Source organism: Odocoileus virginianus, chromosome 1, assembly GCF_023699985.2.
Source record: "Odocoileus virginianus isolate 20LAN1187 ecotype Illinois chromosome 1, Ovbor_1.2, whole genome shotgun sequence".
NCBI classification, from domain to species: Eukaryota; Metazoa; Chordata; class Mammalia; order Artiodactyla; family Cervidae; genus Odocoileus; species Odocoileus virginianus.
In genome coordinates, this window is record NC_069674.1 from 69,170,818 (window position 1) to 69,194,191 (window position 23,374).

Sequence of the window (23,374 nt, forward strand, 5' to 3'; positions counted from 1 at the left end):
GTATGGATGTGAGAGTTGGACCATAAAGAAGGCTGAGTGTCAAAGAATTGATGCTTTTGAATTATAGTGCTGGAGGAGACTCTTGAGAGTCCCTTGGACAGCAAGAGGATCAAACCAGTCCATCCTATTAGAAATCAATCCTGAATATTCATTGGAAGGGACTGATGTCGAAGCTGAAGCTCCAATACTTTGGCCACATGATAGGAAGAACCGACACATTGATGCTGGGAAAGACTGAAGACAAAAGAAGGGGGCAGCAGAGGATGAGATGGTTAGACAGCATCATCAACTCAATGGACATGAATCTGAGCAAATCCTGGGAGATAGTGAGGACAGAAGAGCCTGGCGTGCTGCAGTCCATGGGACACAGAGTCGGACACAACTTAGCAAGAGAACAACAACAATAAGAACAACAAGAGCATCTATTATTATTAGCAGACATTTCCCTATTTATTATCTCTTTTCCTACCAGAACATGAGACCCATAGGAGCAGGGATCTTATGTTTCTGGTTCACCACTATCTTTCCCAGGCTTTAGAATAATTCCAGATACACAGTAAGGACTCAGTGCATGTTTGGTAAATGACTGGAGCTGAGTACTGGCAACGTCATCTCTGTAGACAGACCTAGACTCTCCAGGGCTCCACTGTGCCCACTACTTCCTATTATCTCAGCAGCCCAGCTTGCTTTGCTCTGTGACTTACTGGCTCTAGTAGGTATTTGAGTTTTAAATCCCTACTCATAATGTTACTTTAATTATCTTCAACATTTTGAGAGCCGAGGCCATGTTTATGTTTCTTTTCTTCTTCAACGTCTTGCAAATAGTAGGGGGGAAGGAATTAAATTCATTGAATATATTGCCTACTAGTCAAGCACCAGCATAGCACTATACCTTAATTTATAGCCTCACAACACCACTATGGGGCCAGGCTTTATTATTTGTGTTCATTCAATAGGTGAGGACACCAAGGCTTAGGGCTGTTTAGAGTTATGCAGTAAACGAAGGATTTGGCATTAGGACCTATCCAGACAACACATACTCAGTATGAACTACTGCAAAACTGCTGCCCGTGTCGAGGGAACAGGTTACTGTTTCAATATGCGAGAGCCACGGTGGAGCAACTAATCGGGTATTTCAGAATATTTCAGGCCAGGTTTTACTTAACAGTCTGGCTATTCACTTCTCAATTCCATTCCACTGAGCCTATGAAGGTTTAGCTTGAGGTGTGTCTCTACTTGGTGAGGAGAGGCCTTGGAGGTATTAATCATGCCTTTCGCATGATGAGGGTCCTGCACACCCAATAAATGTCTGCTCTTGGCAAATATTATGGAATCTGACAGCAAGATTTTTCAAAGATGGTTATTTCAGTCAAATCATCACCTGTCACTGGATCACTGAACAAAGACAGACGTTGAATACAATGAATGTACGCCACAACACCAAACAATCTTTTAAATAACAAAATCTTATTTTTATTTTTTTACAGAAATTCAGATATTCCAACAAATTTCTTTACATTTCCTGGACCTTAAAAAATTACACACAACTTTTGGACACAATACAACAGAACAGAATGAGAAAGGGAGTCACTTTTTTTTAAAAAAGATAAAAACATACTTCTTATACCTAATTAACATTTAGTGATTTACATGTGTTTTACCTATGTACAAATGGTACACTGTCAATGACCCATCTTCAGAGCACTATGGTATGCTAAATTACACTTAGGTTTTATGGAAAACAACTTCTTAAAAACACTTGCATGTGGATAGGAAGCACTTTTCCATTTTCATAAACACCACTATTAGTGTTGTAGGACTCCCAGTGGAATCTACAATTTACACGGATTAGAGAAAGCCAATACCTTCTATTTTTATTGTAGGTAAAGTAGAGAGGTACCTCCCCTTAACTAAAAGATGAATTCTTGAAAAGTTGTGTGTAATTAAATTTAGTAAGTAGGGTGTTTTGAATGCAGAGGGAGAGCTAATATTTAAAGCAACAAATAACTCCCAGAACAGCTAATACTTTAGAGATAATAAGTACTCCCCTAATGTGGTTCTTTAGAAAATCCATATCTTTGTGAATTGTATTTCACTTATTTGACTGTATCTTTAATATACTTTTTAGCCATTTGAAACATAAAACTCATTTGGGGTGAAAAGATGCTAATACCAGTGACATTTGACAAAACTAGGGGTGTGAGACAGGATAAGAGAAATCAACCACGATCTGTATCTTGGTTGATTCTTCTTGTATTACTCTCCATTGTTCCAATAATACATACTAAATGGATCTTAATTTTGAGTTCAAAAATGAAGGCATTCTACATGTTCATGTTTTCTGCTCAGGTATAGAATATGATTTGGCTTATATTGATAACTCCTGCACATACATTTTAGCTTGTGTCATTCTCAAGCAATTGGCTACTTCAATATTAAATATTTTTCTGTTGTTGCATATTGCAGGACATGTGATGAGGGTGATGGTGTGGGACGCCTGGGAGCAAAAGATTGTTGAAGACAACTAATCATTTGTCACTACTTTTAAATGCCAATCAACTAAAAACAAACAAACAACAAAAAAAAACTGTGTTCTTGAAACTAAAATTAGTAAACAAAAAGACCACTTACTCCTATCAAGTTTCTTTGACCTGTATTAAGTATATATTCATTTAGTTCTAAGGCTATTAAATTATTATGTATTTTATTAGTACCACTTACTATCATTTAGAAATAGGTTTAATGGAATGGTGTTATTTTTAAAATAAAAATGAGTGCCTATCAGTAAGGGAAAGAAAGGATATGGATTTCTGATGATATGACAAAGAAATAGAAAAAGAAGATATTTTAGATGTTTATTTGTAAAGTATATTAAATTCTTATACATATTACTAGGGGCAATTAGAAAAAGTGTTTATTTGATAGCAGCCTATATATTACATGTGAGCATTCAAGGTGAAAATGAGCTTTCTATATTTTTCAGAGTTCCTTGATGCTGTTTCCTGAAAGATAGGGAAATCTATGTTGCTCAGGAACCTATGATGTAAAAATGTACTTCCTGTAATATACAGCTTGATGGAGTAATAGTATACATCAGAAACACTTTCTCAGTAATAACTGGTACAGACAGATTAAACTGAACAAAGACTCAGTAAAAAGTTTGAAGCGTTAACATCTCTTAACTGAGTGGTTGTAACTAATCACACAGTGACATAAATGAACAGCAGAGATGGGAACCAAAGGTCATGGCTCCTATGAAAATATTCAGAGGCATTTTCTAAGACGCTTCCTCAATAACTGATGGTTGATCAGCCTCTTGGCTATTGAGATAGGAATAATTTGGGATGCACTGCCTTTTTTGAAATAATGTTGAAAGATTAAAGCTTTTTGTTTTCTGTTTGATTAAAAAAGGACAGTTTACAAACCTCAGTACATATATATTTTACATGTTAATTCTAGCACATTTATATTCCTCTTCCTTAAAATATTTCCTGAATGTGATTTCTCATGAATGTCATCTGCTCTTATTCAATGATAGTTTCCAATGAGCTGGTGTTTAATCCGTGATTGTATCTCCTTTCAGGAAAATCACTCCCATCTCTGCCGATCTAGGTTTAGTAGATGCTTTGACAGTTGGATGCGTCACTCTTGCCGGTATCCATCTTGGTACTCTGATCTCTCCCAAGCGTTTTCCTTCTCGATGCTGATGTACAAAAGCTGTTATTCGATTAGTTTAGCTGTTATTTGATTTGTTTTGTGCTCATTCTAGAGAATATTGGCTTAGCAGAACTGCAGAGGGGGGTGGGGGGATGGGCAAGAGAAAGAGAAAAGAGAGAAAGAACAAATGCATCATTTTCTGTCCTCAAGATTTTTGTGCATATTTGTCAAGGAAAAACCATACCAACAAATGCACCTTAGATTTGTTATCAAACAAGACTGAAAAGAGTGAGGTTTCTGGCCCATTAAACAAACAGCATAGCCTTCCTGGTAAGGGGGGGTCCCCTGATAATTCAGGCATGCATATCCCCTGCATGTGGATGAAGATTACAGGCTGCTTTGAAGGAGCAAGGAAGAATGCAAAATGATCCCACGCATCACCGATTTTTCTGCCTGGCACAGAAAATGCCTCACTTGAGTGTTTTCCTTTTCCTTTCAAGTTTTAGTTATTATCAAATGAACATTATAACAGTTTCAAAAGGAATGACTACAGAGGTGAATCATCCACAATCCAACCACTTTGAGACACCAGCTGTTTTCTTCCCACGTCTCTTTCTGTTCCTTATCTAAGGTGTGCACTTATTTGATATAGTTGGAATCACAGCGTAGATGACATTTCCAATACAATATTAAAAAGTTTCCTATATTTCCACTCTCTCCATCATCAGCATCAGTTTCTCATGACTGCATTATATTCCATTCCATTCTCATTCCTCTCCGGGCCACGCTCAATATTCCGCCCTAAATGATTTCACCACGTCAGATACATAGGTACGTTTCTGTTTCTTTTGTTACTATCGAAAATGAATATTTTTGCATATGAAACTTGACTTGTTCTTTTAAATTCTTTTCTTTAGGACAAATGCTCAGGGGAAGGCTGCTATTCCTTTTCTGCAACATACTAGGGACTGTGCCTGTATTGACAGAGACCACAGATGGTGTGATCTACTCCATCCTCTGGCTAATTTTCATAGATTTTGGCACTGCTAACCAGGAGTTACAGGTACCTTATACATTGTGAAGATGGGCCAATGCACCTAGTAGCTCAGATTGGGGCTGACAGAAAATAATCTGTTGGATTTTGAATTACAGAGCACTTAGAAACACAAATTATAATAAAACAATTGGCCCATTATTCAGTTATAGTCCTCACCCCACATTTTAAGATAAGATTATGCTTTCTGCATAAGTGCAAGAGAAACCCCTGAAAGATTCTGTCGTTGTTTCTAGAATTTATCCCCTGTTGGCTTCCAACAGGCTTTAAAAAAAATCTTAATGCACATTATGATTTTTAACACACTTCTCTCAGTCAGAGAATTTGCTTTAATGTACCCAGACTACACAGGGGATAATTGAAATGTGATCATGCCATAATGATTATTAGTCTGTAACGGTTCTCTGAGCTTGAATCATGCTGGCAGAGGCCCTCTGGAAGGGAATGCTTTCTTCAGATAAGCAACGTAAGCCAGCAATCCAAGGATCTGACATAGTGCCACAGGGCACTTCTGAACTTGAGTGGTCTCTGCTGCAGTGTCATGGAGGTACTCTGGCTTGATGGAATCCAAAGTTGGGCTTGTGGGTCCATGATTCCACTGCTCCAGCTTATAATTCGCTCATTCTGCATCATTTTCTATTTAAAATCCACAAAACTGAAAGTCTGGGTTTTCCAGCAAGATTTGTGAAAGGTGCTACCTGGGGAGGGAGAAGGGGAGAAGAGGGTGGGGTTGCAAATGTGGGAAGGAGAATAGGGAAATGATGATGAAAAGTGACCCTGCATGTGGAAGTGCGCTTCTCAGCGTACCTATGTGATGCAGGAGACAAGGGAGACAAGAGGGGGTCCCCATTGTATTGAGGTTCACAAATGAATATACCCGATTTAATGATAGAAAATTCTGCTTTGGTTGAACCATTTGTTTCTAGTAGCGGTAAAGAACCCGCCTGCCAGCTCAGGAGACATGAGACGTGAGTTCGATCCCTGGGTTGGGAAGATCCCCTGGAGGAGGGCATGGCAACCGACTTCAGTATTCTTGCCTAGAGAATCCCATGGACAGAGAAGGTGGGAGGGCTATGGCCCATAGGGTCACAGAGAGTTGGACACGACTGAAGTGACTTAGCACACATGCACACAGAACCCAAGACTCCCACTTTCTCTCTCCCCAGTGCTAAGCTGCCTGATTTGGCCTTATAACATCACATTGGGCTGGGGAGAGAGCAGACGGGGGTGGAAGGGCTTCAGATCAGCCCCTAGAGCTCTGACATCCAAGCCTGGGGAGAAAGGAACTTTCTAGAGGAAAAGCATCTTCCTGGGAAGATCCTGAGCTTTCTTGTACAAAGTGAACCTCTGTGGCCAGTCTCACAGAGTTCCTATTTATGCCCCACCATCCTGGCCCACAGCTGAGGGGCAGACCAGGACAAGTCTTTCATCACCAACCCTTCCTGGATCTGCTCTGGTCACGGGTCACAGGTAGCCACTGCGTAGCCAAATGCCTCATTGGATCCTTCACTGCAATCTCACCATCAATTTCTCAGCTCTTCCTTCTTAAAGCTCTCTTCTTTGTTGACCACTCTCAGCATGGGGCCTATACTCCCCAAACCCATTCCTAACCTTGGGCAGGAGGCTGAGGAGTGAATGGGAAAAGAGAGTGAGGCCTTTGAGGCAGGCCTGGACAAAGGGAGGCAAGTGGGTCTCTGCATACGAGATTCAAGGAGGTGCTCACTCTCAGAGTTTTGCAAACACAGGACAAGGGCCTCCTTAAATTTTGCATGCTAGGCTCATTGGCCTCATCCTAGTCCCAGTCCTGCTGTGAGTGCAGGCTGCACGGTCACCAGGTCCCTTGGGAAAGCTGGCTGGGCTGGGGTTACTCAGACATGGCTCCCACTGTGTATTCTTTCTTCCTAGAAAGACTGATTCCACCATGCAACAGGAACCCCGGGGCATGCAAGAATTCTGCAGCATGTGCCAGGCTGAAAAAACCAGCACTTGTGTTCCAAGGGTGATCAGAACACCAACACTCTCCACTCAATGCCAGGACAACACTCTGTAGAAGCAGTGCAGTGAGAATGCTATCATGACTACTTAAATGACCTGCACAAATAATTTTCCACCTGAAGGCTTGGAGGGGCTAGCCCTTCAAACAGATGTGTGAAGCTGGCAGGTTAAGAGGGTAAAGGGCAGGGTTTTCCCCTCCAGATGTTGCTGTTACTCCTTCTAATGATTCTGAGACACCAGGGCTGTCTGCAGAACTTGATGGCAGCATTAGCATGGTTACACTGTGATCTTTGCTTTATAAAACTTTCTGCTTTTTTCAAAATTCTTGCTAACATTTCACACGCACCACGGATGTTGCATAGCTCAGAGGAGTCAATTTAAAAGCTGTCATCTTCTCCTAGGTTTATACAGAGCAGGACTGAATAAATAAGTCATTCAGTGCGGCTGTGGATCTTTGTTCAGTTGGGTTTGTCCTTGTAACATGTCATAGGCTCTGAGGCACCCATGTTCCATTTCCAAAGGGCTCTTTGCAAACCCTTTTCGAAGCTGTCATTTGAATCACTGCTCATGAGAGCAGCATTTATAATGGCCACATTGTCCACACTATCTAAATGCTGTGGTATCGCTGGATTTTCTATGTGTTTGCCAGCTCTGAAAGGTCTCCTGTGACCTGCTTCTGCAGATTGTTCCCATCTGACCTATTCCATAGGGGCTTGGAGTTCCCAGTGTCAGGACAGCTGAGGGGCAGGCACTGGGCAAGAAAAATGAGTGGTGGGGGCGGTCAGGCTTTTAGCAGGATGGTGTGCTAAATCTTTGTTGTGAAAATGAGTAAGGGTGGAATTCCAGGCTGTTTTTTCCTCATTGGCCCTACAGGCTTTGTCATTTTCTCCCACTCTGTCGTTTCAAACTGTGCTCACCTCTAACAATGCTTTCTGACACTCTTCATCTTCTGGAGGTTGAATATGCCCCCCTGGAAATAACACCTCACCTTCTAGGCCCTCAGGAGTTCTACAGGATCTGCCCCAAGATAGGGGTGGCAGGGGGAGAGCTGGCTACAGATTCTCCACATTCCTTTCACTGAGAGGTGGGTTTATGTTCCCTTCCCCTTCAATCCGGGATTTAAGAGTATCAGCGGTTTGCTTTTTAATGTGGTAAACAAACAAACAAACAAACACATAGAATACAATCTACCGTCTCAGTCATTCTGAAGTGTGTAGTTCAGTAGTGTTCAGTAAATTCACATTGTTGTGAAACAGATCTCCAGGGCTTTCCATAATGCAAGCCTGAAATTCTATACCCATTACACAACATCCCCTCTCCCTCAGTAACATACCCCCATCCCTCAATAATCACCGTTCTGTTTCCCCTTTCTATGAATTCAATGTCTTTAGATAGCTCCTGTAGGGGGAATTATACAGTATTTGTCTTTTTGCAACTGGTATATTTGACTTAGCCTAATATCCTCAAGGTTCATCTATGCTGTAGCATGTGACAGGATCTCCTTATTTTCTAAGGTGGAATAATACTCCACTGTGTGTATGGACCACATTCTGCTCATCCGTTCATCTGTTGATGGGCATTTGGGTTGTTCCCACCTTTTGCGTATTGTGCGCAGTGCTGCTATGACATAGGTGTAAAGATACCTCTTCAGGACCCTGCTTTCAATTCTCCTGGATACACACCCAGAAATGGGACTGCTGGATCATATGGTAGCTCTATTTTTAGCTTTTTGAGGAACCTCCATACTATTTTCTTTTGTGTGTGTGTGGTTTTTTTTTTTCATACTATTTTCTATTGTACTGTTTCATAATCCCACTCACAGTGCACAAAGATCCAATTTCTTCATATCTGTCTGACATTTTAAAATTTCTGTTTTGAGAGAAGCCATCCTAATGGGTGTGAGGTGATAAGTGTAGTTTTGATTTACATTTTTCTGATCATCAGTGATGTTGAGAGCCTTTAGAGCACTGGCAATTTCCGATCTCTCTGCTGGAGTGACCACGTGAAGAGGTCCTGGTAGCACGGAGAGGGAGACTGGTCCAGCTGAGCCCAGCTTTCCAGCCATCCCTGCAAGGGGCCTACCTGTGAGTGAGCCTTCTTGGACCCTCCATACTACTGATCGCCAGAGTGACCCTAGTTGATGCTACATGGAGCAGAAGAACTGCTCAGTTAAACCCTTCCCAAATTCCTGATCCACACAATTGTGAGAAATAATAAAACTGGTTGTTAGGAGCCATCCTAATGGGTGTGAGTTTTTTCAACAAAACTTTGACAAAGTTTTAAGCCACAAAAATTTGGGATAGTTAGGGCAATAGATAACTGCAACAGTGGGCAGATGCCCTTTCTCTGACTGTGGTTGAGATCTGCTGCATTAAATATTCCTTCACGACACAATTTCTAGAGGAACAGTACCTGAAACCCCATCCTCTGATGACTGGTTTACCTGTATCCTCTCTTTGGGCAATCACTGGTTTGTCCCTCAAGGGGTCTAACTGCAGTGGGTTTGGATTTATGCTGAAAATAAATGCATGGTCAAAATATACTTCTGCGCTGAATTAAGGTCTAACACTGATTTTGGTCACAGTCGATTAGCACTAACACTGTAGGTGATGAGAAGGTCTGAAGTTGTTGAGGTTGCATGTATATGTCCATTGCTCATCTTGCCTTGCAGGCCACCCTCCCGTCCATCAGTCCCCATCAGCACATACTCTGGCCCTTGACCACAGTGATGCAAGAAACCAGTGATAGGAAGCTATGCCCCAGTTCCCAAGTCCTTCTAGATTCTCTAATGCCTTTTTACTACAACCAGAAAGGTAATGCCAGTACTTCTTCTAGGCTTCATCATCCAGCTCACATCCAGATTTTTAGTTGCTCATAGCCTGGACTTTTTGATGGGCTTGGCTGTGACTGTACCTGCTTGGTGGTATCTAGAGTTTCAGTACCAGTGCCAGAGGCAGAGGGATGGGCATGGAGGAGAAAAGAAGGATTACAGTCGATAGTATTATAGTCTTTGACTCTCTTCACATAGGACCAGTGGTTATGTTTACATTTTTAGAACAGAAAGCAAAATACAAAATAGAAGTAACTTACTCATGAAGACATCCACCCCCATAACCTGTCATAGTTCGGTTTGGTTTCTTACCATCACGTTTCAGTTTATTTGCTTCATAGCACTGCTCATGATCTGTAACTAGCTCATGCATTTTTTTTTTTTCCTGCTTTTCCCCCCATGAGAATGTGAGCTCTAGGCCATCAGCATCTCCTTTGTCTTGCTCACCCATGGACCATCAGCTCCCAGCTCCGAGCCTGATGACAGGTGATCAAAAAATATTAGCAGAATAAATGGGAGAATTAAGAAACCAAAGAGCGTCTCCCTCTCCCCTGCCAAAACCCCATTAGGTCAGTGCTTTTTAAACTTCAATATGCTTAAGAATTGTCCAGGTATCTTGCTAAATATGCAGATTTTGATTAAGCTGGTCTGGGATGAAGCCTGGAAATTTGCATTTTTAAATATCTCCCAGGTGATGCTGCTGCCGCTGGTCCCACACTCTTGGAAGTAAGGCTCTGGACTGAGCTCCCTGAGGAGAGACCGTGTCCTACTCATCTTTATACTCCCAGCTCAATGAGGTGCTTGGTTTGCAATAAGTGTTCAAAAATTGTTTTTTGAGTGAATGGATGGAGCCAACCAGTCACATAAATCTATGAAAAACCCAGCAAAGCAAAGCTTGGGAGACTGGTGGAGGCACTCAGTGACCTGAAACTTCAATAAAGACTCTGAGGGGCTTTCTATTCCTTCTACTTCCATTAAAGAGCTGGGCAGAGGAAGCCAAGGTTAGGGAGAGGGGTTCTCCCATCCTCAGCCTACAGACAGAGATTTTATCTCTTGGTTGTAACAATAATTTAAAAAAAAATATACACACAGAGGTATCTAGGAAATGCAAAATATACAACCTGAGACAGACCTAGTAACTTTTCTCTCATCCTTACTTCCCTTCTCCTACTTTTTAGCCTTTATATTCTCTGCCTTTCTTGCTCTTTTTCTGTCTCTTGCTAATTTCATTTCCATCAGACGTACTGATTTGAACACAGGAGAGTTAGAGGATAATTGCAGAGGATAGTTCTTCTGGCTACTCATGTAGATCTTTGCTGAGAAGGGGCAGAAAATGGCCGAAGGATAAGGTCCTGGTGACCGTGCACTATTCTTGTGTTCAATGGACAATTCACCACTGACATCAGGCACAACACTATCCCATGTGACCTTTTCTAGAAAGTAAATAATTCATGAGCAGGAATTTCTATTGCTAACTCAAGAATGTCTCTTTTCTTTCTCCCCTTGTCTCCACTAAGAAATACTATAGAATCTGTTCTCCATAGTGGCTGTACTAGTTTGCATTCCCACCAACAGTGCAAGAGGGTTCCCTTTTCTCCGCACCCTCTCCAGCATTTATTGTTTGTAGACTTTTTGATAGCAGCCATTCTGACTGGCGTGAGACGGTACCTCATTGTGGTTTTGATTTGCATTTCTCTGATAATGAGTGATGTTGGACATCTTTTCATGTGTTTGTTAGCCATCTGTATGTCTTCCTTGGAGAAATGTCTGTTTAGTTCTTTGGCCCATTTTTTGATTGGATCATTTATTAAAAAAACTGGAAATAGAACTGTCATACGACCCAGCAATCCCACTGCTGGGCATACACACCGAGGAAACCAGAATTGAAAGAGATACATGTACCCCAGTGTTCATTGCAGCACTGTCTACAATAGATAGGACATGGAAGCAACCTAGTTGTCCATTGGCAGATGAATGGATAAGAAAGCTGTGGTGCATATACACAATGGACTGTTACTCAGCTATTAAAAAGAATGCATCTGAATCAGTTCTAATGAGGTGAATGAAACTGGAGCCTATTATACGGAGTGAAGTAAGTCAGAAAGAAAAACAACAATACAGTATATTAATGCATATATATGGAATTTAGAAAGAAGGTAATGATGACCCTATATGCAAGACAGCAAAAGAGACACAGATGTAAAGAACAGACTTTTGGACTGTGGGAGAAGGCAAGGGTGGGATGATTTGGGAGAATAGCATTGAAACATGTATATTATCATATGTGAAACAGATCGCCAGTCCAGGTTTGAGGCATGAAACAGGGCGCTCAGGGCTGGTGCACTGGGATGATCCTGAGGGATGGAATGGGGAGGGAGGCGGGAGGGGGGATCGGGATGGGGAACACAGGTAAACCCATGGCTGATTCATGTCAATGTATGGCAAAAACCACTACAGTATTGTAAAGTAATTAGCCTCCAATTAAAATAAAAACATTTTTAAAAAAAGAAATACTATAGAATCTATTAAAAGCAACAGGTACAATTCCTTGGAAGGCTTCCCCAGGCACACGAGAATAGAATGAGGGTGCTTGCTTGTTAATCCTAACAAAATTCACTGTCCAGTTTTAACAAGAAGCCATTCCGTACTTTACAGGTTGAAAGGCTTTTAATAATGAGTTCAAAAGACACGCCTGTGGGAGGAGCAGTGTAGCACCCTCATTCTCAGTGCATTTCATAAGAACTCACAGGGTGTCAACCTTACTATGCCATTCCTGCTTTGGTGACTTCCACAGAAGTTGTATACTTCCACTTCAGTGACTTCCACAGAAGTACATATGCTTCTGTGCACAGAAATTACACATTTTTTTCAAAATTGTTTTGCTTTCCCCTTTCACAAACTAGCTCATAAGTAACAATTCACTCTGTGGTCATGACAACCTTTTAAAAATATTAATAAAAACAAATTGAGTATTACCCATACATGAAATTGCAAATCATGGAACCCACATATGTGTGAGCTCCTCAAAATAAATACTCATTTCTGCCTGTGACTGAATATTTAGCCTCCCACATCTTCTTCTAAGCTGCTTCTCCTTCCTGCTCAGGGAAGATGACCAAGAATAACGTGTCATTTCCTCCTTCCTTGCTTCTGTCCACGTCTGTCTCGCCCGAGGTGCACTTTCCCTCTGCCTCACAGGTTTTCTCTTTTCCAAATGCTACCTTGAGATATAAGTTTCCTGATTTTCCTGAAGGCATATAGCTGTTTGGTTAAATATGTTTTCTCTGGCTTTGAATACGAATCTCACGTGGGTGGGTAACCCTATAGAAGCTCTTTAACATCTCTGAGTTTCATTTGAAAGGTGGGAGTAACCCCTTCCCAAGGCTGTCCTGATGACTGACTGATAGAGATGATGCTTATAAGGTGCTTAAGACCGAATGGACAAATGTGGCCAATAGGAAGAACTCAATAAATGTTGCCAGGTTGTTTTTGTTGAAGGGGTGAGGTAGCTTTAAAAAATGTCTGAATATGAAACAGACACACACATCAGTGCTGTATCTCTACTATCGTGATTTCCCAAGTGACCAAGTGTGTATGTGTACATGTATCTGAAGTTTTTGGTCTTGGAAAGACTGGTCAGAGTGACTCTGAAGTGGCAGCCAACCCCAGAGGAGGTGCTGGCAGCTTTCAGAATGAAAGGCAGGGCCACTTTCCCTGGTCAGGCACACCAGATAGGCTTCTCTTTGGAACTTGTTTGAACTCTCAGGCTGTTGAGAGTTGTCGCTAGGAAAATCCAGTCCCAACCCAGAATGTCCCAGTCCACTCAACCAGAACCACAATCACCTGCTTCTAAGTATATCTCCAAGGTTTCAGTTCTATGAAAACTTTCCAGAGTTGTCCTGCTCAGCTTTGTTTATACACAAAATGACTTCGTGGGAGAACATCCATTTTTTAGGAAATATTTTTTTGCAAAAGTCAATATTCGCAGTAGAGGCTGTAGACTCTCCGCCTTTTACCCTTGAGTGTTGCCATTTCACTGTCCACTGGACCAGTGTCCGACTGCCTGCCCCAGCTTCTCTTTGCCTTAGGACTTTCTCTGGACATAAGAACCCTCTCTGCTGTGCACAGGGCAGACGAGAACCGCCATGGGATTAAGTCTCCTCTTACCAGCAGTCCTCAGTCGATGCCTGATGGAAACTGAGGTTTACATACCACCTGCCTTGTCCACGGTCTCCCAGGCTTCTCCCATGGGACTGAGCTCCAATTACCCAAGAAGTGACTTGTGGCTGCCCTCCCTTTCATGTCTTCCCTTCTCTTGTCCCGCCTGTGTTTCCTGGGATCACTTCCCCAGCAAACTATTTACACTTGATTCCTGGTTTCAGGGACTGCCTATGGCAGAATCTGAACTAAGACTGTAATTTTTTAAAATTTATTTTAATTGGAGGAAAGTTGCCTTACAATGTTGTGATGGTCTCTGCAGTGCGACAATGCAAATCAGCCATAATTATACATACGTCACCTCTCTCTTGAGCCTCCACGTCTCCTGCCATGCTAGTCCTCTGGATCATCACAGAGCACCTGGCCGGGCTCCCTGTGTTAGACAGCAACTTCTCACCAGCTATCTGTTTGACACATGACAGTGTGTGTATGTCTGTGCTACCGTCTCCACTTGTCTCACTCTCTCCTTCCCGCACTATGTCCACAAGTCTCTGTAACTGTGTCTCCACATTAGAAAGTCATCTCCCCTTCACTCCGGCTGTTTCTCACAAAGGATTCAGTTTGGCCTTTTTGCTCTGCTTTGTGGAGCTGATGCTGATATGCTCCCAGCAGAAGTAGATACCTATCTTTGTGGGGAAGTTTACGGGTAATGGCTGCCAGCAAAACAAGCTTGGCCATGAAAAGAGAAAATGCTAAGGATTTCTTTAAGGCATAGGAAGACAGGCACAAAACAAATTATCCATCAAAAGTTAAATGTCAAGATTAGTAAGCTCTTTTGTGAAGTTTCATCTCGCTTCTCTTCCCTTGACCCCTGAGACCCAGGGAGGCCTGCAAGAGTTTTAATGTGATTTCTACAATGTGCTTAACTTTCAGAGAAGGAACAGCTTAGACCCTGGGAGAATTCCATTAATACAATTTTGCAATAGAAAAGCTTCCTATTGCCTAATCTTATTAGATCTGTTTTATGGACAGTAAGTGGGTAAAAGCTGAGTTTGTGACTTGGTAACTGTGAATACATAATTTTTGAGTGCTTAGAATTGTGGAATAAAGAAGAGATTTTCTATGTCTGCAGAGAGGAGGTACAGAACTCCAGAAATGACCATTTACTAAAACAGAATAAAACGGAGCATGCCACATCCAAGTAGCCACCACAAAATAACACACGGGAGGGAAAAAGAGAGGAACCAGTTACTCCAATCTTTCTCCAACTCTCCTAATAAATAAGACCTTTGATATAACCTTAAAATGATTTGTTAGTAGCCATCCTTACTTATATTTCTACTTTTGCTTAGTTTTACATCATTCACTCAACAAATACTAAATTGAGCATATATGATGCATCAGGCACAGTTGTAGGCACTGGGGACACCGTGGTGGACAGAAGAGAAGAAATCCTAGCTTTCACAGACCTTGCACTTGAATGTGGTAGACAATAAACAAATAAACATACATTGTAATATGTCAGATCATTTTAGGTGCTAGGAAGAAAAAGAAATCAGAGTAAGAAAAGAGTTGCTATTTGGAAGTAGGTGATCAGGGAGGGCCTCTCTGCACTAAGCGGGGGGACAAGATAGCTGGGGTCCCCACCTTCTGGGTGGAGCCATCAGCAAAGGCAAAGGCAGGAGGGAGAGCAGGGGAGCCAGGGCATCTGGGAACAGGAGACGGGTCAGCCACGAGGATGGGGCAAAGCTTGTGATAGGGAAGTCACCGGAGGGTAGGGAGGTAATGAGAACTATGTTAGAAAAACTTCAACTATGGCTATTTGTAGCAACCAGACTGTAAGGGTAAGAGTGGAAGCAGGAAGGGCAGTTAGGAGACAATGAAGTAGTCTGGGTGAGCAGAAGTGCTGGCTTGGACCAGGCTGGTAGAGGTGGAGGTGGTGATAGGCAGATTTAAGATGCACTCTTTTTTCTTTTTTTATTTTTTATTAGTTGTAGGCTAATTACTTTACAATATTGTAGTGGTTTTTGTCATACATTGACATGAATCAGCCATGGATATACATGTATTCCCCATCCTGATCCCCCCTCCCACCTCCCTCTCCACCCGATCCCTCTGGGTCTTCCCAGTGCACCAGGTCCAAGCACTTGTCTCATGCATCCAACCTGGGCTGGTGATAAGATGCACTCTTAAGGCAGACTTGGCGATAGGCTGCATGAAGTGTGTGTTGGGGGAGGGGAGAAGACTGACTAATGGATGATGAAGCTTCTGATCCAACCCATTTGGGTGAATGATATGCTATTTCTTGGAATGGGGGAACACTGGGGGAGAAACATTAGAGGAAAACAAGAAATTTAGTTTTGTATGTGTTAAAGTTTGAGCCAATTATAAGACATCTAGGTGGAGGCCACCTAAGACAGACGGGTCATGGTGGAGAGTTCTGACAAAATGTGCTCCACTGGAGAAGGAGATGGAAAACCACTTCAGTATTCTTGCCTTGAGAACCCCATGAATAGTAAGAAAAGACAAAAAGATACGACACTGAAAGATGAACTTCCCAGGTCAGGAGGTGCCCAACATGCTACTGGAGAAGAGTGGAGAAATAGCTCCAGAAGGAATGAAGGCTGAGCCAAAGTGAAAACAACACCCAATAGTGGCTAAGACTGGTGATGGAAGTAAAGTCCGATGCTGTACAGAACAATATTGCAGAACCTGGAATGTTAGGTCCATGAATCATGGCAAATTGGAAATGGTCAAAAAGGAGATAGCAAGAGTGAACATCGATATTTTAGGAATCTGTAAACTAAAATGGACAAGAATGGGCAAATTTAATTCAGATGACCATTATATCTACTAGTATGGGCAAGAATTCCCCAAAAGAAATGGAGTAGCCCTCATAGTCAACAAGAGTCCGAAATACAGACTTGGGTGCAATCTCAAAAATGACAGAATGATCTCTGTTCGTTTCCAAGGCAAACCATTCAATATCACAGTAATCCAAGTCTATGTCCCAACCACTAATGCCGAAGAAGCTGAAGTTGAATGGTTCTATGAAGACCTACATGACATTCTAGAACTAACACCAAAAAAGATGTTCTTCTTATCACGGGGGACTGGAATATAAAAGTAGGAAGTCAAGAGATACCTGGAGTAGTAGGCAAGTTTGGCCTTGGAGTACAAAATGAAGCACAGCAAAGGCTAAGAGTTTTTCCAAGAGAACGCACTGGTCATAGCAAACACTCTCATCCAACAACATAAGAGATGACTCTACACATGGACATCACCAGATGGTCAATACCGAAATCAGACTGATTATATTTTTTGCAGCCAAAGATGGAGAAGCTCTACACAGTCAGCATAAACAAGACCAGGAGCTGACTGTGGCTCAGATCATGAACTCCTTATTGCCAAATTCAGACTTAAATTGTAGAAAGGAGGGAAGACCACTAGGCTATTCAGGTATGTCCTAAATCAAATCCCTTACGATTATACAGTGGAAGTGACAAATAGATTTAAGGGATTAGATCTGATAGACAGAGTGCTTGAAGAACTATGGATGGAGGTTCATATCTCTGTATAGCAGGCAGTGATCAAAACCATCCCCAAGAAAAAGAAATGCAAAAGGCAAAATGGTTGCCTGAGGAGGCCTTACAAAGAGCTGTGAAGAGAAGAGAAGTGAAAGGCAAAGGAGAAAAGGAAAGATATCCCCATCTGAATGCAGAGTTCCACAGAATAGCAAGGAGAGATAAGAAAGCCTTCCTCAAAACCAGATCTGAAAGAGACACGTGCACCCCAGTGTTCATCGCAGCACTGTTTATAATAGCCAAGACATGGAAGCAACCTAGATGCCCATCAGCAGATGAATGGATAAGGAAGCTATGGTACATATACACAATGGAATATTACTCAGCCATTAAAAAGAATTCACTTGAATCAGTTCTAATGAGATGGATGAAACTGGAGCCCATTATACAGAGCGAAGTAAGCCAGAAAGACAAAGACCATTACAGTATACTAACACATATATATGGAATTTAGAAAGATGGTAATGATAACCCTATATGCAAAACAGAAAAAGAGACACAGATGTACAGAACAGACTTTTGGACTCTGTGGGAGAAGGCGAGGGTGGGATGTTTCAAGAGAACAGCATCGAAACATGTATATTATCTAGGGTGAAACAGATCACCAGCCTAGGTTGAATGCATGAGACAAGTGCTCGGGCCTGGTGCACTGGGAAGACCCAGAGGGATTGGATAGAGAGGGAGGTGGGAGGGGGGACCGGGATGGGGAATACATGTAAATCCATGGCTGATTCATGTCAATGTATGACAAAAACCACTACAATATTGTAAAGTAATTAGCCTACAACTAACAAAAAAAAAAGAAAGCCTTCCTCAGTGATCAATGCAAAGAAATAGAGAAAAACAATAGAATGGGAAAGACTAGAGATCTCTTAAAGAAAATTAGAGATACAAAGGGAAAATTTCATGCAAAGACTGGCACAATAAAGGTCAGAAATGGTATGGACCTAACAAAACCAGAAGATATTAAGAAGAGGTGGCAAGAATACACAGAAGAACTATACAAAAGAGATCTTAATAACCCAGATAACCATGATGGTGTGATCACTCACCTAGAGCCAGACATCCTGGAATATGAAGTCAAGTGGGCCTTAGGAATCATCACTATGAACAAAGTTGGTGGAGGTGATGGAATTCCAGTTGAACTATTTCAAATCCTAAAAGATGATGCTCTTAAAGTGCTGTACTTAATATGCCAGCAGATTTGGAAAACTCAGCAGTGGCCACAGGACTGGAAAAGGTCAGTTTTCATTCCAATCCCAAAGAAAGGCAATGCCAAAGAATGTTCAAACTATCACACAATTGAGCTCATTTCACACACTAGCAAAGTAATGCTCAAAATTCTCCAAGCTAGGCTTCAACAGTACATGAACTGAGAACTTCCAGATATTCAAGCTATATTTAGAAGAGGCAAAGGAACCAGAGATCAAATTGCCAGCATCTGTTGGATCATAGAAGAGGCAGAAAGATTCCAGAAATACATCTACTTCTGCTTCATTGACTACACTAAAGCCTTTGACTGTATAGATCACAACAAACTGTGGAAAATTCTTAAAGTGATGGGAATACCAGACCACTGTACCTGCCTCCTGAGAAACCTGTATGCATGTCAAGAAGCAACAGTTAGAACTGGACATGGAACAACAGACTGGTTCCAAGCTGGGAAAGAAGTATGTCAAGGCTGTATATTGTCACCCTGCTTATTTAACTTATATGCAGAGTACATCATGAGAAATGCTGGGCTGGATGAAGCACAAGCTAGAATCAAGATTGTCGGGAGAAATATCAATAACCTCAGATATGCAGATGACATCACTCTTATGGCAGAAAGCAAAGAGGAACTACAGAGCCTCTTGATGAGTGTGAAAGAGGAGAATGAAAAAGCTGGCTCAACATTCAAAATGTCCCATCACTTCATGGCAAATAGATGGGGAAACAGTGGAAACAGTGACAGACTTAAATTTCTTGGGCTCCAAAATCACTGCAGATGGTGACTGCAGCCATGAAATTAAAAGATGCTTGCTCCTTGGAAGAAAAGCTATGACCAAACTAAACTGCGTATTAAAAAGCAGAGACATTACTTTGCCTACAAAGGTCCATATAGTCAAAGCTATGTTTTTCCAGCAGTCATGTATGGATGTGAGATTTTGACCATAAAGAAGGCTAAGTGTTAAAGAATTGATGCTTTTGAACTATGGTGTTGGAGAAGACACTTGAGAGTCCCTTGGACTGCAAAGAGATTCAACCAGTCAATCCCAAAGGAAATCAATCCTGAATATTCATTGAAAGGACTGATGCTGAAGCTGAAGCTCCAATACTTTGGTCACCTGATGTGAAGAGTTGACTCATTTGAAAAGACCCTGATGCTGGGAAAGACTGAGGTCAGGAAGAAAAGGAGACGACAGAGGATGAGATGGTTGGGTGGCATCACTGACTCAATGGACATGAGTTTAAGCACGCTCCGGGAGTTGGTGAAGGACGGGGAAGCCTGGCGTGCTACACTCCATGGGGTCCCAAAGAGTTGGACATGACTGAGCGACTGAACAACAATGACGGGGGAGGCATAAAGGAGGCCGTTAGACACAGGGTCTGGACAGCAAGGGGAGAGGGTGGGACTGGAGACACATATTTAGGAAACACCAGTTGTGTGGATGGTATTTAAGATCATGAGCTAGGAAGAGTTCACTTAGAGGCTGTAAGAGAGAAGGGGGTGGGGGACACCCAATAATTGGAGGCGGGGTCATATCCATCTTTAGAGGGAGAAGTGGTCTGGAAGCAACAAAGAGCAAGGGGCTATTACTCCTTAGCAGCTTTATATTAGGCTGTGCAGCTGGGCAGTTTCATATTAAAAAAATAAACTGAGTAGCAAATAAAATAGAAGCCTCAGCTGTGATGTCTCTGGGATAGAGTATAAAGGATTGCAGCAGGGACCTTCTGGACTTGGATGAGCTTGAAGCACACACGCGGCTGGGGTGGGGCTGTTTGGGAGGGTGGTTCTTCCTGTCCACAGCTCTCCCAGCTCCTCTCCTCACCTTCCAGATATCTCCCCGTCTTCCTCCTTGGCCTTCTTCTCTTCTCTTTTCCCTCCACTCCACTAGTCAGTGAGCCTGGGGTTCCAGGACATAAGAAAGCTTCCCCTGAGGTATGGGTCACTGGCAAGGTCATTTTACTTTAAACATCCATCCCAGACGTTTCACTAATTAATAATTCAGCAAAATTTGTAAAATGTCAGAATGCAAATTCTCCTGAAAGGGGAGTGTATTTGTCCTTCACAGATCAGTGTGAATTACTTTAATCAAATAATCAGTTAACAGCTGGTTGAGATCAATGTGTACTATATTCTCCATTAAAAAAAAAACAAAAAACCTCACTAGGAATAGAGCAGAGATTCTTAAGTTTTATCATGCATAAGATTGACTTTGGAAACTCATTAAAATGCAGAGTTCTAGATTCCATCCCCAGAAATCCCCACTTTCTAGATCCAGATGATTCTGATGCAAGTGGCTTTTGAACCACATGGGGAAACACTGGGTAGAGAGGATTGAACAGAACGTTGGGAATCACTGTATTTCTGTGGAGAATGTCCTTGGCAAATTGCCAGAAGGAAGACTTTTGAAGCAGGTCTCAGGAGATCTCTGACGAATGAGGGAGGAAGGGAGAAGAGATCCTAGAATGGAAGGAATGTAAGAGAGCTAATGCCTTCTCTGTGACCTTGTTGGCATTGGAACCCCCTAACGGCTTCCAGGGTGTACTATGGAACTGAGCATTTACGATGCAAAAAGTACGGGATTAGGTATTAAGCACTTTCCAGACATTGGCTCATTTAATTCTTATCATTTGCCTTTGCCTGAGGTACTTTATAATCCTTGTTTGTGGATTAGAGAGGCCACGTAGCACCTTTGCAGAGCAGTTCTGAAACCCTTGCCTGGCTGACTCTGAATCCATGCGCATACCCATCCGGTCGCTTTGCCGAAAGGCACAGACTGGGCAGGGATCTCAAAGGGGAGGCTGTGATGATCACCCAGCTGCTCAGGAGTCAGACTCCGTCCTCCGGAATGGTCTTCCTTTGGTGCCCCCTAGTGGCCGCTAACCTGTAGTGCTGAGAAGTGACGGGGAGAACCATCACTGAATTGAGTCCTGGCTTCCAAGGTCAAGAGTATGATTCTTAAAATACAGCGCCAAAAACCACTGCAATGTTGTAAAGTAAAAAAAAAAAAAAAAAAAAAAAAAAAAATATATATATATATATATATATAGCGCCTTTCACCTGGTCAAACATGCAAGCCGTTGACTCCCTGTATTTGAGCATTTCCAGGGAACTCGCGTTAGAGCTATGTCCCTCTTCTTCTGCCTCAGTGACACATGACATGCTAATTTCCAAATTACAAGCCACAGCCTTTTAACCTGATCACACAGGGGCACACACCTTCCCTCCAACCATTTGGGCTCAGAGGACCGGCTTAATTTTCATTAATCGGTGAGGAAAAGGACTCCTGCTTCTGTACTCTACTAGGCCTATTTCTATTTTTAACAGCCTGTCTTCTAAAACACTAGTGGGCCAAAAATAGACTTACTTACAATACAGTCCATCATGTACTCAGATGCCAGGAGGAACTAGTTTATGCTTCATCCAAGATGAAACACTTTAAAGAAGCACATTATTTCATGTAACTATTTATTAATATCATTCTTAAAGAGTCCTCTGACAAGAACCCTTTGCAGTAGACCTTGGAAACTAGAGAACTTGAGGCAGAAAGTTGTGAAAAGAGATTTCTGAAGAACTACTTGGTAATAGTTTTGGCCAAGGTTATAAAATGCTTTGGGAGCTTTCTTCCTTAACTTCAAACACTATCGGTCTCTTAGATTTAAACTTAACTCTAGATCTGTGCTTCTATGTGATCTAGATGAATTGGATCATCCTGTAAAATCAGGGTTGCCAGATTTAGCAAATAAAAATAGAGGATGCTTAAATTTCAGATAAACACTGAACTTTTTTTTTTTTTTTTTTTTACTGTATGTCCCAAATATTGCACGGATTGCCTAGGACTTTTCTAGTTTTAGCACTGACCATTATGTTTGGGAACGCCCTCAGTGCCAGGCAAATGAGGACAGTTAGGTACCCTAAATAAAATATAAACCATACATTCCTCTTGAGGATTTTACCATTCACTGAGAAGTCTTGTGGAAGATAAACTATTTTCTTGGTAATAGCTTTACTAAGACGTTAACTTACATACCATAAAATATCACTTAAAGAATATAACTCATTGATTTTTGATATATTCATAGAGTTGCACAACCAGCACTACTAACTAATTGTAGAATATTTTCATCACCACAAAAACATCATACCTCTCCACTCTCCCCTCCCTCTGGTCTTTGGAAACACTCATTTATTTACCTTCTGTCTCTCTGGATTTGCCTATTCAGGGCATTTCCCATAAAGTAAGTCATGCAACACATGACTATCCTTTGTGACTGGCTTCTTTCACTTAGCAAAATTTTTTGAAGGTTCATCCATGTTGTAGCATAATTCAGTACTCCAGTCCTTTTTATTGCCAGATAGGGTACCGCTGTATCAATATGCCACATTTTGCTTACTCGTTCTTCAGGTGAATAGTATTTGTTCCTAACTTATGGTTATTATGAGTAACGCTGCTCTAAACATTCTTGTACAAGTTATTGTGTGATGTATGTTTTCATTTCTCTTGGGTACATATACCTAGGAGTAGGATTCCCGGGTTATATAGTAACTGTGTGATTTTCTGAGGAATTTCCAAGCTGCTTTCTAGTGTCCACACCATTTTATATTCCCATCAGCGATGTATGGTGGGTTTCAATTTCTCTATATCTTTGTTAACATTCATCTCTCTATTTGATCACAGACATACTAGTGGGTGGGAAAACGTATCTTTCTGTGGTTTTGATTCATATTACTCTAATGATTGAAGATACTGAGTATCTTTTCATGTGCTTATTGGCCATCTAAATATTTTATGTATATCATTTGGAGAAATTCTGAAATTCTTTGCTCAGTTTTTAAACTGGGTTACCTAATTTCTTTTGGTTGAGATTTAAGATTAATAAAGGAAATTA

General features: G+C 41.7%; 1 protein-coding gene across 3 annotated transcripts in view; it reads right to left on the reverse strand.

The window, feature by feature from the left end:
• Window positions 1-1,447: 1,447 nt before the first annotated feature.
• Window positions 1,448-23,374, reverse strand: part of LHFPL3 (LHFPL tetraspan subfamily member 3) — a 535,871-nt gene continuing 513,944 nt past the window's right edge. For all 3 annotated transcript variants that reach the window (XM_070469579.1, XM_020907487.2, XM_020907486.2), the window contains one exon: window positions 1,448-3,789. Coding sequence is in view for 1 of the 3 variants with exons in the window: in XM_020907486.2 (XP_020763145.1) it covers window positions 3,761-3,789 (29 nt within the window). In the remaining 2 variants the exon portion in view is untranslated. The remainder of the gene's footprint in view (window positions 3,790-23,374) is intronic.